Genomic DNA, 24,170 nt, shown 5'->3' with positions numbered 1-24,170 from the left:
GTCGCATAATATAAGTGCTCCATTTTTCTGAGATCCCCCAAGAATAAAAAGTCAGTACTTGCCTGGAAAGCTGTGCAACAGCATGACCGTCCAGCAGGTTTTCAGAGGCTCTCGCCCTCCCATAGCCCCGTGGACAAAGATCAGAGTTAAAAGTGCTTAGGCCATCAGTATTAGGGCAGCAAACATGTATAGGAGGCGCAGTGAGAATTATGTCCCACCAGTTCTAATGCTTTGAAGCCACCAAATGCTTCTGTTTTTGTACTGAAGAGATTGATCTGGTCTAGGCTACACCCTAGAGCAAAGTAGCACACTTTGGCACTACTGAAAAAAATAAACTCTTGATTGAAGAATCTAAAACAAACACCTCACTTTACCTCTTCCTATCACTAACACAGGCAAAGAGAATGCCTGGGGTGGGAGGGAAGGGAGGAGCTATATATATACAGCTCTGTGTGGTGCTCTCTGCCTCCTCCTGCTGAACCAGGGAGGCTATATCCCCATAAGGATGAAATCCGTGGACTCGTCATATCTTGTAAAGAAAGAGCGCGCAAATCTAAGATCGCGCCAATTGATAAGGCCGAAAATGTTTTGAAAAGCATGAGCTAAAGTATTACTACACAATCAGCAGATAGAACCACATTGCTAAATGATTAAAGCACCCCCCCCCCTCAATAACCCCCCTCAGAGTATATTAACCCCATTATTCCTAATTTAAGATAAAAGGCGTCCCATGGGACCCTACTCACGTTAACATCACATCACACAATGAAGTAAAATGATTCTTAGCGGAATTTACGCTGTGGAGCAGGAACACGGCCCTTCAAAAGTGTGACAGATAGTAGCCTCACCTCTGACTTGGACTTGAGAGACTAAGGCAGGTAGCGAAACTCGTCAATGCTGATTGCCAAGGAACTATCTGAGTCGGGATGGCTTCGCAGAAATACTCTCCCCTGCATCTCCGGACTCTAACCTTTCAACCATGCTCTCACTCAGAGATTGAAATGACTACTTAAAACTACGGTCCCATTTTGAAGAGTACTACCCTCGATAAGAGACAATTTCGAACTTCTGACACTTCTCTGCCAACCCTCCTGTGACGAAAGGCAAAGAATGACTAGGAGATGAGGGAAGTGGGGGAGGTATTTAAAAGCCTTTGGCTGGGGTGTCTTTGCCTCCTCCTGGTGGCCAGGTTCTGAATTCTCAAAAGTAATGAATGCAGCTGTGGATTCTTTCCCGTTTAAGAAGAAAATACTAACGTCTGTGTAAAAACTACATTTGGTAAACTAAAATTAATACTACTCAATACTAAACCCATAAGGGTTTGAATTCCTTTCCCTAGCACATTGCTTTGTCTTCAATGTACATTTTGTACTAATCATGTATCAAATAAAGAAACATGCAAATAGCGATATAAATTTGATAATTGCATGTACTGTAGGCAAGAAGTTGGATCTAAAAACAGAATTTATGTTTACCTGATAAATTACTTTCTCCAACGGTGTGTCCGGTCCACGGCGTCATCCTTACTTGTGGGATATTCTCTTTCCCCAACAGGAAATGGCAAAGAGCCCCAGCAAAGCTGGTCACATGATCCCCTCCTAGGCTCCGCCTACCCCAGTCATTCGACCCGACGTTAAGGAAGGAATATTTGCATAGGAGAAACATATGTTACCGTGGTGACTGTAGTTAAAGAAAATAACATTATCAGACCTGATTTAAAAAAACCAGGGCGGGCCGTGGACCGGACACACCGTTGGAGAAAGTAATTTATCAGGTAAACATAAATTCTGTTTTCTCCAACATAGGTGTGTCCGGTCCACGGCGTCATCCTTACTTGTGGGAACCAATACCAAAGCTTTAGGACACGGATGAAGGGAGGGAGCAAATCAGGTCACCTAAATGGAAGGCACCACGGCTTGCAAAACCTTTCTCCCAAAAATAGCCTCAGAAGAAGCACAAGTATCAAATTTGTAAAATTTAGAAAAAGTGTGCAGTGAAGACCAAGTCGCTGCCTTACATATCTGATCAACAGAAGCCTCGTTCTTGAAGGCCCATGTGGAAGCCACAGCCCTAGTGGAGTGAGCTGTGATTCTTTCAGGAGGCTGCCGTCCGGCAGTCTCATAAGCCAATCGGATAATGCTTTTAATCCAGACAAAGTTTGTCTGAAATCCTTAGTAGCTGCTAAGTAAAATTTGAGAGCACGAACTACATCCAAGTTGTGCAACAAACGTTCCTTCTTTGAAACTGGATTAGGACACAAAGAAGGCACAACTATCTCCTGGTTAATGTTTTTGTTAGAAACAACTTTTGGAAGAAAACCAGGTTTAGTACGCAAAACCACCTTATCTGCATGGAACACCAGATAAGGAGAAGAACACTGCAGAGCAGATAATTCTGAAACTCTTCTAGCAGAAGAAATTGCAACCAAAAACAAAACTTTCCAAGATAATAACTTAATATCAACGGAATGTAAGGGTTCAAACGGAACCCCCTGAAGAACTGAAAGAACTAGGTTGAGACTCCAAGGAGGAGTCAAAATTTTGTAAACAGGCTTGATTCTAACCAGAGCCTGAACAAAGGCTAGAACATCTGGCACAGCTGCCAGCTTTTTGTGAAGTAACACAGACAAGGCAGAAATCTGTCCCATCAAGGAACTTGCAGATAATCCTTTTTCCAATCCTTCTCGAAGGAAGGATAGACTCTTAGGAATCTTAACCTTGTCCCAAGGGAATCCTGCAGATTCACACCAACAGATATACCAAATTATGTGGTAATTTTTCTGGTTACAGGCTTTCAGGCCTGAACAAGAGTATTAATAACAGAATCTGAGAACCCTCGCTTTGATAAGATCAAGCGTTCAATCTCCAAGCAGTCAGCTGGAGTGGGTCGAACGGACCTAGAACAAGAAGGTCTCTCAAAGGTAGCTTCCATGGTGGAGCCGATGACATATTCACCAGATCTGCATACCAAGTCCTGCGTGGCCACGCAGGAGCTATCAAAATCACCGACGCCCTCTCCTGATTGATCCTGGCTACCAGCCTGGGGATGAGAGGAAACGGCGGGAACACATAAGCTAGTTTGAAGGTCCAAGGTGCTACTAGTGCATCCACTAGAGCCGCCTTGGGATCCCTGGATCTGTACCCGTAGTAAGGAACTCTGAAGTTCTGACGAGAGGCCATCAGATCCATGTCTGGAATGCCCCACGGTTGAGTGACTTGGGCAAAGATTTCCGGATGGAGTTCCCACTCCCCCGGATGCAATGTCTGACGACTCAGAAAATCCGCTTCCCAATTTTCCACTCCTGGGATGTGGATAGCAGACAGGTGGCAGGAGTGAGACTCCGCCCATAGAATGATTTTGGTCACTTCTTCCATCGCTAGGGAACTCCTTGTTCCCCCCTGATGGTTGATGTATGAACTTGGCCCTCGCTAGCTGAGGCCAAGCTTTGAGAGCATTGAATATCGCTCTCAGTTCCAGAATATTTATCGGTAGAAGAGATTCTACCCGAGACCAAAGACCCTGAGCTTTCAGGGATCCCCAGACCGCGCCCCAGCCCATCAGACTGGCGTCGGTCGTGACAATGACCCACTCTGGTCTGCGGAAGGTCATCCCTTGTGACAGGTTGTCCAGGGACAGCCACCAACGGAATGAGTCTCTGGTCCTCTGATTTGCTTGTATCTTCGGAGACAAGTCTGAATAGTCCCCATTCCACTGACTGAGCATGAACAGTTGTAATGGTCTTAGATGAATGCGCACAAAAGGAACTATGTCCATTGCCGCTACCATCAAACCTATCACTTCCATGCACTGCGCTATGGAAGGAAGAGGAACGGAATGAAGTATCCGACAAGAGTCTAGAAGTTTTGTTTTTCTGGCTTCTGTCAGAAAAATCCTCATTTCTAAGGAGTCTATTATAGTTCCCAAGAAGGGAACCCTCGTTGACGGAGATAGAGAACTCTTTTCCACGTTCACTTTCCATCCGTGAGATCTGAGAAAGGCCAGGACAATGTCCGTGTGAGCCTTTACTTGAGGAAGGGACGACGCTCGAATCAGAATGTCGTCCAAGTAAGGTACTACAGCAATGCCCCTTGGTCTTAGCACCGCCAGAAGGGACCCTAGTACCTATGAGAAAATCCTAGGAGCAGTGGCTAATCCGAAAGAAAATGCCACGAACTGGAAATGCTTGTCCAGGAATGCAAACCTTAGGAACCGATGATGTTCCTTGTGGATAGGAATATGTAGATACGCATCCTTGAAATCCACCTTGGTCATGAATTGACCTTCCTGGATGGAAGGAAGAAGTGTTCGAATGGTTTCCATCTTGAACGATGGAACCTTGAGAAACTTGTTCAAGATCTTGAGATCTAAGATTGGTCTGAACGTTCCCTCTTTTTTGGGAACTATGAACAGATTGGAGTAGAACCCCATCCCTTGTTCTCCTAATGGAACAGGATGAATCACTCCCATTTTTAGCAGGTCTTCTACCCAATGTAAGAATGCCTGTCTTCTTACGTGGTCTGAAGACAACTGAGACCTGTGGAACCTCCCCCTTGGAGGAAGCCCCTTGAACTCCAGAGAATAACCTTGGGAGACTATTTCTAGCGCCCAAGGATCCAGAACATCTCTTTCCCAAGCCTGAGCGAAGAGAGAGAGTCTGCCCCCCACCAGATCCGGTCCCGGATCGGGGGCCCGCATTTCATGCTGTCTTGGTAGCAGTGGCAGGTTTCCTGGCCTGCTTTCCTTTGCTCCAGCCTGGCATAGGTCTCCAGGCTGGATTGGCTTGAGAAGTATTACCTTCCTGCTTAGAGGACGTAGCCCTTGGGGCTGATCCGTTTCTGCGAAAGGGACGAAACTTAGGTTTATTTTTGGTCTTGAAAAGACCTATCCTGAGGAAGGGCGTGGCCCTTGCCCCCAGTGATATCAGAGATAATCTCTTTCAAGTCAGGGCCAAAGAGTGTTTTCCCCTTGAAAGGAATGTCAAGCAATTTGTTCTTGGAAGACGCATCCGCTGCCCAAGATTTTAACCAAAGCGCTCTGCGCCACAATAGCAAACCCAGAATTTTTTCGCCGCTAACCTAGCCAATTGCAAGGTGGCGTCTAGGGTGAAAGAATTAGCCAATTTAAGAGCACGAATTCTGTCCATAATCTCCTCATAAGAAGAAGAATTACTAATAATCGCCTTTCCTAGCTCATCAAACTAGAAACACGCGGCTGCAGTGACAGGGACAATGCATGCAATTGGTTGTAGAAGGGAACCTTGCTGAACAAACATCTTTAGCAGACCTTCTAATTTTTTATCCATAGGATCTTGGAAAGCACAACTATCTTCTATGGGTATAGTGGCGCGCTTGTGTAGAGTAGAAACCGCCCCCTCGACCTTGGGGACTGTCTGCCATCAGTCCTTTCTGGGGTCGACTATAGGAAAACAATTTTATAAATATGGGGGGAGGTACTAAAGGTATACCGGGCCTGTCCCATTCTTTACTAACAATGTACGCCACCCGCTTGGATATAGGAAAAGCTTCGGGGGGCCCCGGGGCCTCTAAGAACCTTTCCATTTTACATAGTGGTTCTGGAATGACCAGATAATCACAATCATCCAAATTGGATAACACCTCCTTAAGCAGAGCGCGGAGATGTTCCAACTTAAATTTAAAAGTAATCACATCAGGTTCAGCTTGTTGAGAAATGTTTCCTGAATCTGAAATTTCTCCCTCAGACAAAACCTCCCTGGCCCCCTCAGACTGGTGTAGGGGCCCTTCAGAAACCATATCATCAGCGTTCTCATGCTCTACAGAATTTTCTAAAACAGAGCAGTCGCGCTTTCGCTGATAAGTGGGCATATTGGCTAAAATGTTTTTGATAGAATTATCCATTACAGCCGTTAAATGTTGCATAGTAAGGAGTATTGGCGCACTAGATGTACTAGGGGCCTCCTGTATGGGCAAGACTGGTGTAGACGAAGGAGGGGATGATGCAGTACCATGCTTACTCCCCTCACTTGAGGAATCATCTTGGGCATCATTTTTACTAAATTTTTTTATGACATAAAATACATATATTTAAATGAGAAGGAACCTTGGTTTCCCCACAGTCAGAACACAATCTATCTGGTAGTTCAGACATGTTAAACAGGCATAAACTTGATAACAAAGCACAAAAAACGTTTTAAAATAAAACCGTTACTGTCACTTTAAATTTTAAACTAAACACACTTTATTATTGCAATTGCGAAAAAGTATGAAGGAATTGTTCAAAATTCACCAAAATTTCACCACAGTGTCTTAAAGCCTTAAAAGTATTGCACACCAAATTTGGAAGCTTTAACCCTTAAAATAACGGAACCGGAGCCGTTTTTATATTTAACCCCTTTACAGTCCCTGGAATCTGCTTTGCTGAGACCCAACCAAGCCCAAAGGGGAATACGATACCAAATGATGCCTTCAGAAAGACTTTTCTATGTATCAGAGCTCCACACACATGCAGCTGCATGCCATGCTGTCCTCAAAAACAAGTGCGCCATACCGGCGCGAAAATGAGGCTCTGACTATGATTAGGGAAAGCCCCTAAAGAATAAGGTGTCTAAAACAGTGCCTGCCGATATAATCATATCAAAATACCCAGAATAAATGATTCCTCAAGGCTAAATATGTGTTAATAATGAATCGATTTAGCCCAGAAAAAGTCTACAGTCTTAATAAGCCCTTGTGAAGCCCTTATTTACTATCTTAATAAACATGGCTTACCGGATCCCATAGGGAAAATGACAGCTTCCAGCATTACATCGTCTTGTTAGAATGTGTCATACCTCAAGCAGTAAGAGACTGCACACTGTTCCCCCAACTGAAGTTAATTGCTCTCAACAGTCCTGTGTGGAACAGCCATGGATTTTAGTTACGGTGCTAAAATCATTTTCCTCATACAAACAGAAATCTTCATCTCTTTTCTGTTTCTGAGTAAATAGTACATACCAGCACTATTTTAAAATAACAAACTCTTGATTGAATAATAAAAACTACAGTTAAACACTAAAAAACTCTAAGCCATCTCCGTGGAGATGTTGCCTGTACAACGGCAAAGAGAATGACTGGGGTAGGCGGAGCCTAGGAGGGATCATGTGACCAGCTTTGCTGGGCTCTTTGCCATTTCCTGTTGGGGAAGAGAATATCCCACAAGTAAGGATGACGCCGTGGACCGGACACACCTATGTTGGAGAAAAGTGGTTTGTCAGAAGAAGAAGAAACACAATCCATAGAAAAAATTTGTGCTAGCCCTGTCACTCAATAGAAGTTTGTTTAAAATTTAAAGGGACATGAAACCCACATTTTTTTTCTTTTACGATTTAGGAAGAACATACAATTTTAAACAACTTTCTTCTATTATCAAATTTCCTTCATTCTCTTTGTATCATTTGTTGATGGAGCAGCAATGCACTACTGGTTTCTAACTAAACACATAGGTGAGCCAATGACAATCAGTGTGTGTGTATTTGTGTATGTATGTGTGTATATGTAAATAAATATAAATATATATATATATATATATATATATACACACATACATACATACATACATGTATACATACATATACATACATACACACATATATACACACATATATACACACACACAGCCACCAATCAGCAGCTAGAACCTAAGGTATTTGCTGCTCCTGAGCTTACCTAGATAAACCTTTCAGCACAGGATAACAATAGAAGGAAGCAAATTAAATAATAGAAGTAAACTAGAAAGTTGTTTCAAATTATATGCTTTGTCTAAATCATAATTGCCTAATTAAGACTTTACTGACCCATTAATTTAAAACTCTGAATGACAAATTTTAGCAATGGCATACAAAAGGCAAATATGATTAGTACACATAATTAACATTCAACTAAGCAAAAATATATATTAAACCTAGTTTTACACTGTATTTTAACCAGAAATGCCAAACAAGAAACAAGGCAGATTTGTTATTGTTATTTGCAATAAAAAGAACAAAACTCAAAAGGAAATCTGAATCAGTTTCACACAACCCCCTAAAGTTAAAACATAGAACAAAATATGTGCGCACCCCAATTATGTGAGGAGCTAAATAAACACTTTATAAGTAAGTCAAATGGATAGAAGCAAGAACAGGAAAGAGGCTGTTACCTTGTCAATGATGGACTGCATGTGTGATTTATGAGACTGATCTCCATATAGAAGAGAGGACCATTGATCAGGGGCGATACGCAGACCAGCCTCCATTGCAATCTGCACAATTTGGGAATCATGCTCTCGGCGCAATGCTTCATAAGTGCGAAATTCCTCCTTTAGCTGCATCAAGGAAGAATCTTCATCACGCTTTGTAACCTGAAATTGAGAAAGCAGTATAAAAGGAACTGCATACTGATACTAAGTAGAACTGCCTATTAAAGGGACAGTGAACTGTAAAATAGTTTTTCACTTAATGTATTTCTTATCAATTGTAACACCAACTGCAGAGTATTACATATGAGAATTAGCTTCTTTAGGTTTATTTGTGTATATGAAATATCCGGTTTAGTTCTTTGAAACCACAACCCCTTAAAATCAGTTGAACTTGCAAGTAAATCACTTTCTGTACACACACACTTCCTTGTCTTATGTCTGTATGTACACTAAAGTCCAATTCTTACAGAGAACAATGATTAACATTTTATTACTTAACTCTCCAACAACCTACTGGGAGAGCAATTTCTTCTGGCTGTGTTTACATAGCTTGTCAATAGCTATAGAAACGTTCAGTATAGGCAGGGATACCACCAGCTAAATTAGCTATTTCAAATGCTGATATAAAGGTAAAGGAGCTATTTGTAAACAATATACTCAGTAAAAATTGATCATTCGTAACAAATTAATGGGGAGAAATATTTAGAGCAATCTGACCCTTTAATTAACCAGTTGAGAGTATAGCAATCATTCTGCTGGTACACCCCATGTAAAATGAACTATTTATTCATTGAAGATTATTTAATGCTCAAAGGATTTATACAAACACTTGCAAAACACAACCTTTGTAACAGGTCCTGTTGTCTGTTATCCTAATATACAATATATCTCCCCATTTTGTAACCCACTTTAGGGTGCTACTGCCTTTGGGGCCATCATATATTCTTTTTAATGTGTAAATAAAAGGTTTGTCCATCTCTCAATTTAGATACAGCTTGGTCATTTATCATTAAAAATTATAAATAACTTGATACATTTCCCAAGTGGAGGAAAGACAGAATTCATACTTTACTATAAATTGTTTTCTTTCTGGATGAAGAGAGTTCATAGGTGCCCATAATGTGGGATATATTTCCTGCAACTAGGAGGTCAAGAACCGACCTTTCCCCACTCAGTTTACTTATAGAGGAGTATAGTAGACAGACAGAAAATATAGGAAAGACAGAAAGCAGGGCGCAAACAAGAACTATTGCCCATAAAGGAAAAACCCAAGCGGGTCTTATGGACTCATCACCCCGAAAGAAAAACAATTTATCGGTAAGAATACTTATCTCTTTTGTAAGATGCGTCCATAACATGTATGATACAAGCCGAAAGCTCACGTTAAGGATGGGTGGAACAAAAAGATGGCAGTTCCTATTTGCTGGACACAGAAGCTTGAAGGAATATCCTACCAAAAGCAGCTTTGGAGGAAGCATAAACATCAAAATTTAGAAAGATATGAAGGGGAGACAAGGTTTCTGCCTTGCTAATCTGTTCCAAGGAGGCATCATTCTTGAAGGCCAAAGACATAGATAAAGATCTAGTGAAATAAGCAGTTACTCTTTTCAGAGGTGGTTTCCCGCAACCAAGTAAGCCTCATGAATAAATCGGCTTTAGCCATGAAGCTAAAGCCACCACTGAAGCCTTCTGACCATTTTGGGTACCTGAAAAGTAAACAAATAAGCTAGAAGTCTGTCTAAAATCTTTTGTAGCCTGAAGATAAAATGTTAAGGCTCTGACCACATCCAAATTGTGAGGCAGGCGTTGCTTAGAGTTAGGAGGATTTGGGCACAGAGAGGGAACAACAAGTTCCTGATAATTATACTCTGAAGACACCACCTTTTTGGTCCAATAGACCACTTTATCCTGATCAAAAACCAAAAAGGGGAAATCACAAAACAGATCTGACAATTCAGAAACTCATCTAGCAGAGAATAGCTAGACGAAAGAGAACCTTCTAAGACAAAAATTTGACATCCAGAGAATGCATAGGTTAAAAAGGGGGACCTTGCAAAACGGAAAGAGCCAGATTCAAATTCCAAGGGGGAGAAATGGACCTAATAACAGGACAAATTCTCACCAACTTCTTGTTAGTGTACAACTTTTTGTGAAACGCAACAGAAATCTGCCCTTTAAAGAGCTGGCTAATAAATCCTTATCTAATCCATCCTGAAGGAACAGAAGGTTCCTGTGAATTCTAAAACATTTCAAAGAGAAACCTCTAGAACACCAAAGAAAGTAAGCTTTCCAGATTTTATGATAAATTCTCTGCGTGGCAGGCTTTCTAGCCTGTAGCAAAGTAGAAATAACAGAGTCTGAGAAACCTCTGTTCTTGAGAACTAGGAGTTCAAACTCCACGCTGTCAAACTAAGTGATTTGAGGTACGGATGATACAAAGGTCCTTAAAAAAGAAGATCCTTTCTCAAGTGTAGGGTCCATAGAGGAAGAGATGACATCTGAATCAGGTCTGCTTATCAAATTCTGCTGGGCCACGCCAGAGCTATGAGTATTACTGAAGATGATTCCTGTTTGATTCTGGCAATGACTCTTGAAAGAAGAACAAATGGAGAGAATAGAAAGGCCAGTTGAAAATTTGCATGGACAAACTACATCTACAATGTGAGTTCTTGGATCTCTTGATCTGGCGCAAGTATCTGGGAGTTTGCAGTTCAACTTGGACGCCATTTGATCTATTTCCGGTAGACTTCACCTCAACTGATCAAACACATCCTAATGAAGAGACCATTCTCCTGGAAAGACAGACGACTTAGGTAGTCCGCCTCCCAATTATTGACTGCGGGAATGTGAATGGCTTACTGTGTGCAGATAGAATGTGAGATACCTCTCGCATAGCTAAGGGATTGCGAGTCCCTCCCTGATGGTTGATGTATGCCAAAGCAGTGACTGAAACCAAATTAAATTTTCTTGCTTGAGAAGATAGCCAAGCCTGAAGGGCCCGAAGAATCACAGGAGACTATAGTCTCTGCGTTCTCTGGGTACCCCAAACAATGCCCCAACCCATCAAACTTACATGTGTAGTGACCTCAGTCCAAGCATGCCAAAGAAAGGACACTCCAAGGGTCAAACAGGGACTCTCCCTCCACCAAGAGAGAGATTGTTTGACTGAAGAACAGAGACAGGCCTGCCGGTCCAGTTGAAAATAATCTTTAAACCACTGCTGAAACAAGGACAATTGGAGTGGATGGAAATGAAAGCAAGCAAAGGGCATTGTGTCTGACGCTGCCACCATGAGGAACACTACTTCCATACACTGAGCTACAGTTGGAGAATGAGCCATCTGTAGAGAATGAAAAGCCTTCTGAAGTTTGGTTCTGCGAGCATCTGTAAGAAACAGACGCACCTGAACAGTCTATTATGACTCTTAAGAAAACCACAGCAGCCGATTCTTAAAGACCATATCAGCTGGCCAAGATATAAGCCATAAGGTTCTCCTTAATAAAACAGCAATGGACATCTAGTTCTGTTTAGAAGATGGAGTCCATGTTCATGCATTTCAGCGGGCTTCACGGACTGGATTATGGCAACACCCTGTGTTAGGTTTTCCTTACAGCCACAATATACCACACAGTAATACGTTCTCTGTTTGTCAATACTTTGTTTGAAGTTTTATACATATTTATAGTTCTTAAGCCACATAGAATGGCGTATGTCTATATTACCACTAATTAGTTATGTTATAGCGCTCTTGGGCTCCTACACTTCTAACTTGGATATATACATTAGACTTTATTTCGCTATATGTGTTTACAAGTATGATATATCGAGTCATCTTTACTCCCAAGAGTGTACTAATTCCCCAGCGTTATTGATTTCTCCCCTCATCCTTTCCCACTCTTGAAAGAGAGTGGGTCATATCCCTTGTCCGGCTTCGTCCAGTGGTGACGTCAATCCCTGAGGGGAGATATCATAGTTGGCCCTATACCATCTCTCTACAAGCCCAAGGACTCCTCCTGAGACATAATAAGCTCTACGCTTTCACTTCACTTTTCTGCACCCTAGAACTTTCTTAACTCCATACCATAAACACTGCCCCAGAAATATTGTCTGCCCGATAGTTATAGGTTTAGAGGTATTGAAGCTTTGGCCCCACCCTCCCCCCCCTCCCGGGGTTAGTTTACCAAGTAAACAAAGGAACGTAGATTCCCTCGTAATTTTCCCTATTATTCTTTATTTACCTGTTGCAATATAGCGGCTAAGAATATCCCCCATCCTTCACCACTTTCTATGACTTAATAGATCTAGATAATGTTATTCTTAAGTTTTTTATATTCCCCATATTTCTCTTTACTTGTCCATGAGTCACAACCTATTGGTTTGGGAAATAATGTCATAGTCATAAAAGAGGTTAGTATTCCAAAACACAGGACCTGTTTATATATTCCCAATCACATGAGTTTATCTGGAAAAATGTTCTTCTCCTCTGTGTGTGAGTTGTGAATTATGAGCTTTGTTTAATACTCATATTATGGTCGAGACATATGCCTATGTCTGTTATTGCTTTGTTTAATACTCATACTATTGTCGAGACATATGCCTATGTCTGTTGTTGTCCTGTAAGCTTGTTTATGTTCAAGCTGTATGACCTCAATAAAAATAAAAGTAAAAAAAAAAAAAAAACAGCAATGGACATATTCTTGACATCAATTTTAATGATGTAAAAAATTGCATCCAAAATAAAATCATTAGCATCTTAAGGACTTTAATGCAGTTAAAAACATTGATTGGTCAGAAACCAATGAGAAAGAGAATCAAACTAGAAGGATGCTGCTGTGGCCACACAGATGATAGCTACAGCAGGTCTAAGCTGAAGGGCTGTCTGGGAAAATAATTTCCAAAGTAAGGACTCAGATTTTAAGCCCATTGGACCCCTAAACGAAGAACTATCTTCCATATGAATAGTAGTGGGTCTTGCTTAAGTGGAAAAGAAAATTTTATGCTACCTGATAAATGTATATCTTTTTTGACACGATGAGTCCACGGATCATCTTAATTACTAATGGGATATTCACCTTCTGGTCAGCAGGAGGCAAAGAGCATCACAGCAGAGATGTTAAATAGCTCCTCCCTTCCCTCCCACTCCAGTCATTCGACCGAAGTTAGGAAGAGAAGGAAAAGCCAAGGTGCAGAGGTGTCTGAAGTTTACAAAAACCCACAACCTGTCTAAAAGAAAAGGAGCGGGCCGTGGACTCATTGTGTCAAAAAAGAAATCCAATTTATCAGGTAAGCATAAATTTTCTTTTTTAAGACACAATGAGTCCATGGATCATCTTAATTACTAATGGGATTCAAAACCCAAGCTAGAGTACACAGATGATACGGAGGGACAAGACAGGGAACCTAAATGGAAGGCACCACTTGCTTGAAGAACCTTTCTCCAAAAGCGGCCTGAGCCGAGGCAAAAGTGTTAAATTTGTAGAAATTTGAAAAAGTGTGAAGCGAGGACCAAGTTGCAGCCTTGCAAATCTGTTCCACAGAAGCTTCATTTTTGAATGCACATGAGGAAGCAAACAGCCCTCGTGGAATGAGCCGTTACCCTCCTCGGGAGGCTGCTGTCCAGTAGTCTCATATGCAAAAACGTATGATACTCTTCAGCCAAAAAGAAAGAGAAGTAGCCGTAGCTTTCTGCCCTTGCGTTTTCCAGAGAAAACCACAAAGAAGAAGACTGACGAAAGTCCTTAGTCGCCTGCAGGTAAAACTTTGAAGCACGGACCACATCCAAATTATGCAGAAGTCTTTCCTTCTGAGAAGCAGGATTAGGACACAAGGAAGGAACAACAATCTCCTGATTAATGTTAAGATCAGAAACAACCTTAGGAAAAAATCCTAAATTTAGTACGTTAAAACTACCTTATCTGAATGGAAAATAAGATGAGGAGATTCATACTGTAATGCCGAGAGCTCTGACACTCTCCGAGCAGAAGAAATAGCAACAAGAAAATAAAACTTTCCAAGATAACAACTTAATATCTAAGGAATGCATAGGCTCAAACGGAGCTCCTTGAAGAACTTTGAGAACTAAATTAAGACTCCATGGAGGAGTAACTGGTTTGAACACAGGCCTGATCCTGACCACGGGCCTGACAGAATGATTGTACTTCTGGAACATCCGCCAGACATTTGTGTAACAAAATAGATAGGCCGAGATTTTACCCCTTTAGTGAACTCGTCGATAAACCTTTCTCCAAACCCTCTTGGAGAAAAGGAAAAATTCTAGGAATCCTAACTCTACCTCCATGAGTAGCCCTTGGATTCACACTAATAGAGATATTTACGCCAAATCTTATGGTAAATCCTTCTAGTAATAGGCTTACGAGCCTGAATCATGGTCTCTATGACAGAGTCAGAAAATCCCCGCTTGGATAAAATTAAGCGTTCAATCTCAGTCAGCCAGCTTCAGATAAACTAGATTTGGGTGAAGGAAGGGTCCCTGAATCAGAAGGTCCTTCCTCAACGGAAGTCTCAAAGGTTGTAGAGATGTCATCTCCACCAGATCTGCATACCAAATCCTGCAAGGCCAGGCCGGTGCGATGAGGATCACCAAGGCCCTTTCCTGTTTGATTCGAGCAATTACTTGAGGAAGAAGAGCAAACGGAGGAAACAGGTATGCTAGATTGAAGGCCCCAAGGGCCACCAGAGCATCTATCAGTTCCTGCCTGGGGTCCCAAGATCTCGAACCCGTATCTTGGGATCGCCGACAAGCAGCAAGAATAGGCCTCCGCACCACTGAATTATTTTTGATACCTCTGTCATCGCCAAGGAACTCCTCGTTCCTCCCTGATGATTGATGTAAGCCACTGACGTTATGTTGTCCGACTGGAACCTGATAAACTGAAACGAGGCTAGCTGGGGTCCACGCCAAGAGAAGAGCATTGTAGATCGCTCTCAGTTCCAGAATGTTTATGGGTAGAACAGACTCCGACCGAATCCATGTTTCCCTGAGCCTTTAGAGAGCCCCAGACTGCTCCCCACCCCTAAAAGGCTGGCATCTGTGTCACAATCACACAAGATGATCTGCGAAAGCAGGTTCCCAGGGAGAGATGATCCAGAGACAATCACCATTGAAGAGAATCCCTTGTCTCCTGCTCCAGAAGTAATCGAGGAGACAAGTGCCCATAATCTCCCTTCCATTGCCTCAGCATGTTGTCGGGATGATGTCCATTGTCGCCACCATTAGCCCTGATAACTCCATGCACTGAGCCACTGATGGTTTGAGTGGGACTGAAGGGCTAAACAAGTATCGATTATCTTTAATTTCCTGACTTCTGTCAGAAAAAATCCTTCATAGACAGCGAGTCTATTATGGTTCCCAAGAAGGTTACCCTTGTGTTTGGAACTAAGGAACTCTTTTCTAATTTACCTTCCATCCGTGGGATCTTAGGAAGGACAACACCAAGTCCGTGTGGGATCTTGATAGCTGAAAGGATGGCGCCTGGACTAGAATGTCGTCAGATAAGGTGCCACTGCAATGCCCTTTGATCGAAGCACCGCCAAGAGAGATCCCAGAACCTTTGTGAAGATTCTGGGGATGTGACAAGACCGAAAGGAAGAGTGGAAGTGTTTGTCCAGAAAGGCAAACCTTAAGAACTTGTGATGATCCCTGTGAATGGGAACATGCAAATACATGTCCTTTAAAATCCACTGTTGTCATAAATTGACCCTCCTGGATCAATGGAACGATATTGTTTCCATCTTGAAGGACGGTACCCCTGAGAAACTTGTTTAGACTCTTGAGGTCTAAAATTGGCCTGAAGGTTCCCTCCTTTTTTGGTACCACAAACAGATTTGGAATAAAACCCCCGACCCTGTTCCTGACTTGGAACGGGAACAATCACTCCCAGAGCGGAGAGGTCTCCTACACAGCGTAAGAACGCCTCTCTCTTTGTCTGGACTGCAGACAACCGTGAAAGAAGAAATCTGCCTCTGGGAGGAAAAACTTAGAATTCCAGTTTTTATCCCTGAGACACTATTTCTATTGCCCAGGGATCCTGGACATCCTGAACCCAGGCTTGAACGAATAAGGAAAGTCTGCCCCCTACCAGATCCGATCCCAGATCGGGGGCCTGACCTTCATGCTGACTTGGAATCACTAACCGGCTTCTTGGACTGTTTTCCTTTGATCCAAGACTGGTTGGGTCTCATGTAGACTTAGACTGTTCCTGCTTAGAGGAAGAGTTTCCTTTAAAATTTCGAAAGGAACGAAAATTACTCTGTCATCCTTTCTGTTTATTTCTCTTATATTGAGGGAGAAGATGTCCTTTACTCCCCGTGATATCAGAAATAATCTTATTCAGCTCAGGTCCAAACAAGCTCTTCTTAACCATAAGGCTCTACGGGCTAGAATAGAGAAACTCAAGATCTTAGCTCCCAGCTTGACCACTTGAAGGGAAGCGTCCAAAATAAAGGCATTAGCAAGCTTAAGAGCCTTTATCCTATCTTGAATCTTCTCCAAAGAAGTTTTAGTCCTGAGGGCCTCAGCCAAAGCATCAAACCAATATGCCGCCGCACTAGTAACGGTGGCAATGCACACAGCCGGTTGCCACTGCAGACCTTGGTGTACATAAATCTTCTTGAGCAACCCTTCTAACTTTTTATCCATCGGATGTTTGAAAGCACAACTATCCTCTATGGGAATAGTAGTTCTCTTCGCTAAGGTGGAAACGGCCCCTTCTACCTTAGGGACAGTTTGCCAAACTTCTTTAACAGCATCGGCTATTGGAAACATCTTCTTAAAAATAGGAGAGGGGAGAAAAAGGAATGCCCGGTCTGTCCCACTCCTTAGAAATATTTCAGTAGCTCTTTTTGGTACTGGAAAAACATCTGTGTAAGAAGGAACTTCAAATATCTATCCAGCTTACTAGACTTCTGAGGGACAACCACCATTGTGGAGTCACTATACTCCAAGGCAACTAAAACCTCCCTGAGTAACAGACAAAGGTGATCAAGTTTAAATCTGAAAGATACCACCTCTGAGTCTGTCAGAGGTAATAGGCTCTCTGAATCTGAAACTTCTCCTTCAGAAAGTACTGTAGTACCCTACTCTTCAGGATGTTGAGAGGAAGCCTCTGAAATTGTGACAATTGCACCAGAAGACTCGCATCCTGAATGTCTGGCTTTCCTCTTACATTTGCCCTGCACCATTGGAAAGGCAGACAGAGAATCAGAAATAGTGGAAGACATGAGAGAAGCTATGTCTTGTAACGAAATCCCAGAAGGGACTATAGTTGAAGCGCAGGGCACTGCTTGTGAGGGTGGTATAACTTGGGACGCTTGGGGAGAAAGTTGCGGCATATATTGTCCCTCATCATTAGACTCTAGGACAACATCTGCCTTAGAGGAAACTGGCTCAGAAAATATCATCCCTATAACAAGTCCTTCCACATTGGCGTCAAAAACATAAGGAGTAGGTGACACTCTGCAAATCCCCTTGATCCATACTTGTTCACAATTTGTAAAATGATAAAAATGAAATAAAATGATAAACAGAAATTATAAAAAATTGCAATAAATTAGTTATAAAAACAGTTACTGTCTCTTTAAATTTAAAATGTTTTTTTGTTTCTTTACTGCAGATTGTCAGATTAACAAAAGTTTCCTTTCTTTACTGCTAAAAAATACTTCTGCACCTCAGCCACTGCTGAGGTGCTCCTACCTGACAGAAGATCGCTAGAAATCCTCTTCTAACGATCCGTTTTGGAAATGAGTCGTTTTGAACACCACAACGATAGTGAGCAAGAAAAGAAACACAGAGTCTGCCCTAGTAACGCATGCTTTTTCTATCAACATGCGACTCCAGACCAGATCGGCTAACTCCTTCCAATGTCGCACTATGAAATAACTGAAGCGCTACAGTGGCGTGCATAAACCAGAAGGACCGCCCATTGTGGGCGTAACCATATGCGGCTCTATTCAATGACTGACAAAAAGCAGTAAAACCACCAGAGCCATTAAATGTGCAAACTTAACTCCAGCCCCAGTGCCTTTAAACTGCGGATGAACACATAACACTGCCCCAATACTCTTTCCTAAGAAAAGAGCTTAACGTCCCCAACATAAAGGGCTATATTCCCACAGAGTCCCTTATGTTCAGCTTGTGCAAATTATTTCTGTACTGAATTTCTGTACTGAAATTCTGAGTTCCTTATTCCCCAGAAACGTAAGGCAGCACTTACCTTTACTTCTGCCTGGCAGCAAGGCACCTCTCAGGCTTGAGAGGTCCTCTCCCTCACATCGACCTGAGGAAAATAAAATGCTGAGTGAATGATTACCTCAGACTGAAGGATAAAGGGCAGCAAAATTATGGGAGGTGCAGTGAGAATTATGTCCCACAAGTTCCCATTGCTCTAAAGCCACCAAGGCTCTACCAAGAGACTGATATGGACTACGGCTACACCCTAGAACAAAGCAGTACAATCTGGCACTACTTTAAAAAAAATAAACTCTTGATTGAAGAATCTATTCTAACACCTCACTTTACCTCTTCCTATCACTAACGTAGGCAAAGAGAATGACTGGAGTGGGAGGGAAGGGAGGAGCTATTTAACAGCTCTGCTGTGGTGCTCTTTGCCTCCTCCTGCTGACCAGGAGGTGAATATCCCATTAGTAATTAAGATGATCCGTGAACTCATCGTGTCTTAAAAAAGAAATAGGCCCATCAACCTTAGGGTTGACTAGATAGAAAGTGCATAGGAAATGCCTGGCTTCTTCCACTCTTTGGCTATGCAATCTGTAACCAAATCTGGCGCTTCAAAGGCCTAAGGCACTTTTGGGCAGAGCTTTAAAGACCTGATTCAACTTATTTAAGGGATTGGAATCCTCAAGTTTCGTTTCTGATAACTAAGGTATTTAAAACCTCTTGAAGCAGGAAACGGACATGGCCCATCTTAAATCTAAAAGTGGATTCAATCTCAGGTTCAGTAGCTGGTTTAGGTTCCTCAGAGGAAATGTCACCCTCAGAAAAAGACTCAGCCAAGTCAATGCTTTGCAAGTTAGATAGTAACTAACTCTGGGGTACAAGACCCTGTCCAACTCAGATGGCAGTGGGTAAAACTTCAGATTTCGAGAATGATTGCTAAAAACTCTGTCATAGTTTTGTGAAGGTATGATTTAAACTCTGGAGAAAAATCAGTGGAATCCCCTTGAGCCACATAGATAGGCATAGACTCAAAATTGCTGCCAGGAGCCATACTGACAGGATTATGGATTGCGAACAGGAGGTGTGGGACACAATTAGTACGCAACTAGTTATTTTGTCCACAAACAGTTTTGCAGTGGAGAAAAGGATAAAGGACAGCAGTTTGTTCTTTAGAGGTGCCTTAACTGGGTCTGTCATATTCGATGGGGGTGCAGACATGACTCCAAAATAGTAAGCAAAACTGGGAGTATCTGGGAATAAAATTATATCCCAGAAATCTAAAACCAAAAGTGCAAGCAACTATACACAACATAAACAGCCTATTTGTACACCTAAGAACCCAGGAGGAATAATGCAAAAGGCCAGAAAACCTAAATTATATATTTCAGTTACCCACCACATTAGCAGCTCCTATGAGGGTAATTTATTCACCCCTCCAGGGCAAATAAATCACCAAAACTTCTCAGGACTGTAACCGTGAACTGACAGTCAGCCACCAGGGCACCAGGGGTTGCAGGGAGCTTACCGCTGGAAAAATATACCGGCAAAGGCCTGTGAGCAAAAAATCATAAAATTGCTCCTATTGAGTCCCCCTTCTACTCCCTTAACCAACGCATCCATAATGAGCTTAACCGCTAACTGCCTTGTGAACTTAGCTGTTTTTTTAAAGAGACAGTATGGAATTTTGGCCCAACAGTGATTCTAAGCCACAACTTAAAATGTGAGCTGCCAAGGAGTATTATGTCAATGAAATAAAAGGGATTGTGAGCACCAGTTTTGAAATAAGACAAATAGGTAAAGTGCCTTGTGTGTGTGAAGGATGTGAACCCCCAGCTATGTAGTACAAGTAAAAGGAGAGCCCTAGTGATAGTTCTTGGGATTTCTAGTGCCTGAGTTACTTACCTGGACTGCAGCTCCCTCCACTGTGTCTTACCAACTTGCTGAGGTATTTCTCCCTCACAGGTTGCTGATCCAGTTGAGTGCCCATCCAGTGCAAGTAAATATACTGCAGAGGTTACATGCAGATATACCTGCAACCCCTGATCATTTTATGGCAGAAAGAAATACCCGTTAGGGTACTGTTGTGCCTTAGCAGGTATTCCTTCACCCTTGCTCCACTCAGAATGTTGGAGGAATCATCTTCTCTGAGTGAAGGTGGAAATGGGTACTGGGTCTTAAGTGAAATCTGAGCTCCTAATAAATTATAGAAAATGATAAAAATATTTGATTGCAGAGCACCTTTCTCAACCTCACTCCTCAGAAGCCAATAAGTGATTGGGAATTGGAGATGGGAGAGATTAAAGCTAATGTAAGGGTTCTTGACCACCTCCTGGTGGCTGGAAATATATCTCACATGTTATGGACGCCTATGGACTCCTCATCTTACAAAAGAAATTAAGTGAACCCATGCTACTCATAACGTAGGGTACTTAACAATCTTTTGAAGCAGATTAAACAATTTCAGATACAGAAATTAAAGGGCCATGATACCCAAATGTTGAAACACTTGAAAGTGATGCAGCATAGCTGTAAAAACATAATTTATGCTTACCTGATAAATTCCTTTCTTCTGTAGTGTGATCAGTCCACGGGTCATCATTACTTCTGGGATATTACTCCTCCCCAACAGGAAGTGCAAAAGGATTCACCCAGCAGAGCTGCATATAGCTCCTCCCCTCTACGTCACTCCCAGTCATTCGACCAAGGACCAACGAGAAAGGAAAAGCCAAGGGTGAAGTGGTGACTGGAGTATAAATCAAAAAATATTTACCTGCCTTAAAAACAGGGCGGGCCGTGGACTGATCACACTACAGAAGAAAGGAATTTATCAGGTAAGCATAAATTATGTTTTCTTCTGTTAAGTGTGATCAGTCCACGGGTCATCATTACTTCTGGGATACCAATACCAAAGCAAAAGTACAGCGGATGACGGGAGGGATAGGCAGGCTCTTTATACAGAAGGAACCACTGCCTGAAGAACCTTTCTCCCAAAAATAGCCTCCGATGAAGCAAAAGTGTCAAATTTGTAAAATTTGGAAAAAGTATGAAGCGAAGACCAAGTTGCAGCCTTGCAAATCTGTTCAACAGAGGCCTCATTCTTGAAGGCCCAAGTGGAAGCCACAGCTCTAGTAGAATGAGCTGTAATTCTTTCAGGAGGCTGCTGTCCAGCAGTCTCATAAGCTAAACGAATTATGCTACGAAGCCAAAAAGAAAGAGAGGTAGCGGAAGCTTTTTGACCTCTCCTCTGCCCAGAGTAAATGACAAACAGAGAAGACGTTTGTCGAAATTCCTTAGTTGCCTGTAAGTAAAATTTTAGAGCACGGACTACATCCAGGTTGTGCAGTAGACGTTCCTTCTTTGAAGGATTTGGGCATAAGGAAGGAACAACAATCTCTTGATTGATATTCCTGTTAGTAACTACCTTAGGTAAGAACCCAGGTTTAGTACGCAGGACTACCTTATCCGAATGAAAAATCAAATAAGGAGAATCACAATGTAAGGCTGATAATTCAGAGACTCTTCGAGCCGAGGAAAACAGAATTTATGTTTACCTGATAAATTTCTTTCTCCAACGGTGTGTCCGGTCCACGGCGTCATCCTTACTTGTGGGATATTCTCTTCCCCAACAGGAAATGGCAAAGAGCCCAGCAAAGCTGGTCACATGATCCCTCCTAGGCTCCGCCTACCCCAGTCATTCGACCGACGTTAAGGAGGAATATTTGCATAGGAGAAACCATATGGTACCGTGGTGACTGTAGTTAAAGAAAATAAAATATCAGACCTGATTAAAAAAACCAGGGCGGGCCGTGGACCGGACACACCGTTGGAGAAAGAAATTTATCAGGTAAACATAAATTCTGTTTTCTCCAACATAGGTGTGTCCGGTCCACGGCGTCATCCTTACTTGTGGGAACCAATACCAAAGCTTTAGGACACGGATGAAGGGAGGGAGCAAATCAGGTCACCTAAATGGAAGGCACCACGGCTTGCAAAACCTTTCTCCCAAAAAACAGCCTCAGAAGAAGCAAAAGTATCAAACTTGTAAAATTTGGTAAAAGTGTGCAGTGAAGACCAAGTCGCTGCCCTACATATCTGATCAACAGAAGCCTCGTTCTTGAAGGCCCATGTGGAAGCCACAGCCCTAGTGGAATGAGCTGTGATTCTTTCGGGAGGCTGCCGTCCGGCAGTCTCGTAAGCCAATCTGATGATGCTTTTAATCCAAAAAGAGAGAGAGGTAGAAGTTGCTTTTTGACCTCTCCTTTTACCTGAATAAACAACAAACAAGGAAGATGTTTGTCTAAAATCCTTTGTAGCATCTAAATAGAATTTTAGAGCGCGAACAACATCCAAATTGTGCAACAAACGTTCCTTCTTTGAAACTGGTTTTGGACACAGAGAAGGTACGATAATCTCCTGGTTAATGTTTTTGTTAGAAACAACTTTTGGAAGAAAACCAGGTTTAGTACGTAAAACCACCTTATCTGCATGGAACACCAGATAAGGAGGAGAACACTGCAGAGCAGATAATTCTGAGACTCTTCTAGCAGAAGAAATCGCAACTAAAAACAAAACTTTCCAAGATAATAACTTAATATCAACGGAATGTAAGGGTTCAAATGGAACCCCCTGAAGAACTGAAAGAACTAAATTGAGACTCCAAGGAGGAGTCAAAGGTTTGTAAACAGGCTTGATTCTAACCAGAGCCTGAACAAAGGCTTGAACATCTGGCACAGCTGCCAGCTTTTTGTGAAGTAATACCGACAAGGCAGAAATCTGTCCCTTCAGGGAACTTGCAGATAATCCTTTTTCCAATCCTTCTTGAAGGAAGGATAGAATCCTAGGAATCTTAACCTTGTCCCAAGGGAATCCTTTAGATTCACACCAACAGATATATTTTTTCCAAATTTTGTGGTAAATCTTTCTAGTCACAGGCTTTCTGGCCTGAACAAGAGTATCGATAACAGAATCTGAGAATCCTCGCTTCGATAAAATCAAGCGTTCAATCTCCAAGCAGTCAGCTGGAGTGAAACCAGATTCGGATGTTCGAACGGACCCTGAACAAGAAGGTCTCGTCTCAAAGGTAGCTTCCAAGGTGGAGCCGATGACATATTCACCAGATCTGCATACCAAGTCCTGCGTGGCCACGCAGGAGCTATCAAGATCACCGACGCCCTCTCCTGCTTGATCCTGGCTATCAGCCTGGGGATGAGAGGAAATGGCGGGAACACATAAGCTAGTTTGAAGGTCCAAGGTGCTACTAGTGCATCCACTAGAGCCGCCTTGGGATCCCTGGATCTGGCCCCGTAGCAAGGAACTTTGAAGTTCTGACGAGAGGCCATCAGATCCATGTCTGGAATGCCCCACAGGTGAGTGACTTGGGCAAAGATTTCCGGATGGAGTTCCCACTCCCCCGGATGCAATGTCTGCCGACTCAGAAAATCCGCTTCCCAATTTTCCACTCCTGGGATGTGGATAGCAGACAGGTGGCAGGAGTGAGACTCCGCCCAAAGAATAATTTTGGTTACTTCTTCCATCGCTAGGGAACTCCTTGTTCCCCCCTGATGGTTGATGTACGCAACAGTCGTCATGTTGTCTGATTGAAACCGTATGAACCTGGTCCTCGCAAGCTGGGGCCAGGCCTGGAGAGCATTGAATATCGCTCTCAGTTCCAGAATATTTATCGGTAGAAGAGATTCTTCCCGAGACCAAAGACCCTGAGCTTTCAGGGATCCCCAGACCGCGCCCCAGCCTATCAGACTGGCGTCGGTCGTGACAATGACCC

General features: G+C 42.5%; 1 protein-coding gene across 12 annotated transcripts in view; it reads right to left on the bottom strand.

Moving 5' to 3' along the window:
• The window catches only part of RC3H1 (ring finger and CCCH-type domains 1), a 473,299-nt gene that overhangs the window by 271,165 nt on the left and 177,964 nt on the right, over positions 1 to 24,170 (bottom strand). For all 12 annotated transcript variants that reach the window (XM_053693264.1, XM_053693271.1, XM_053693272.1 and 9 more), the window contains exon 6: positions 8,155 to 8,355. In XM_053693264.1, the coding sequence (XP_053549239.1) occupies positions 8,155 to 8,355 (201 nt within the window). The remainder of the gene's footprint in view (positions 1 to 8,154; positions 8,356 to 24,170) is intronic.

Source organism: Bombina bombina, chromosome 10 (assembly GCF_027579735.1).
Source record: "Bombina bombina isolate aBomBom1 chromosome 10, aBomBom1.pri, whole genome shotgun sequence".
In the NCBI taxonomy this organism is placed as follows: Eukaryota; Metazoa; Chordata; class Amphibia; order Anura; family Bombinatoridae; genus Bombina; species Bombina bombina.
Note: the sequence above shows the minus strand (reverse complement) of the source record. Positions and strands in the feature narration are given on the sequence as shown.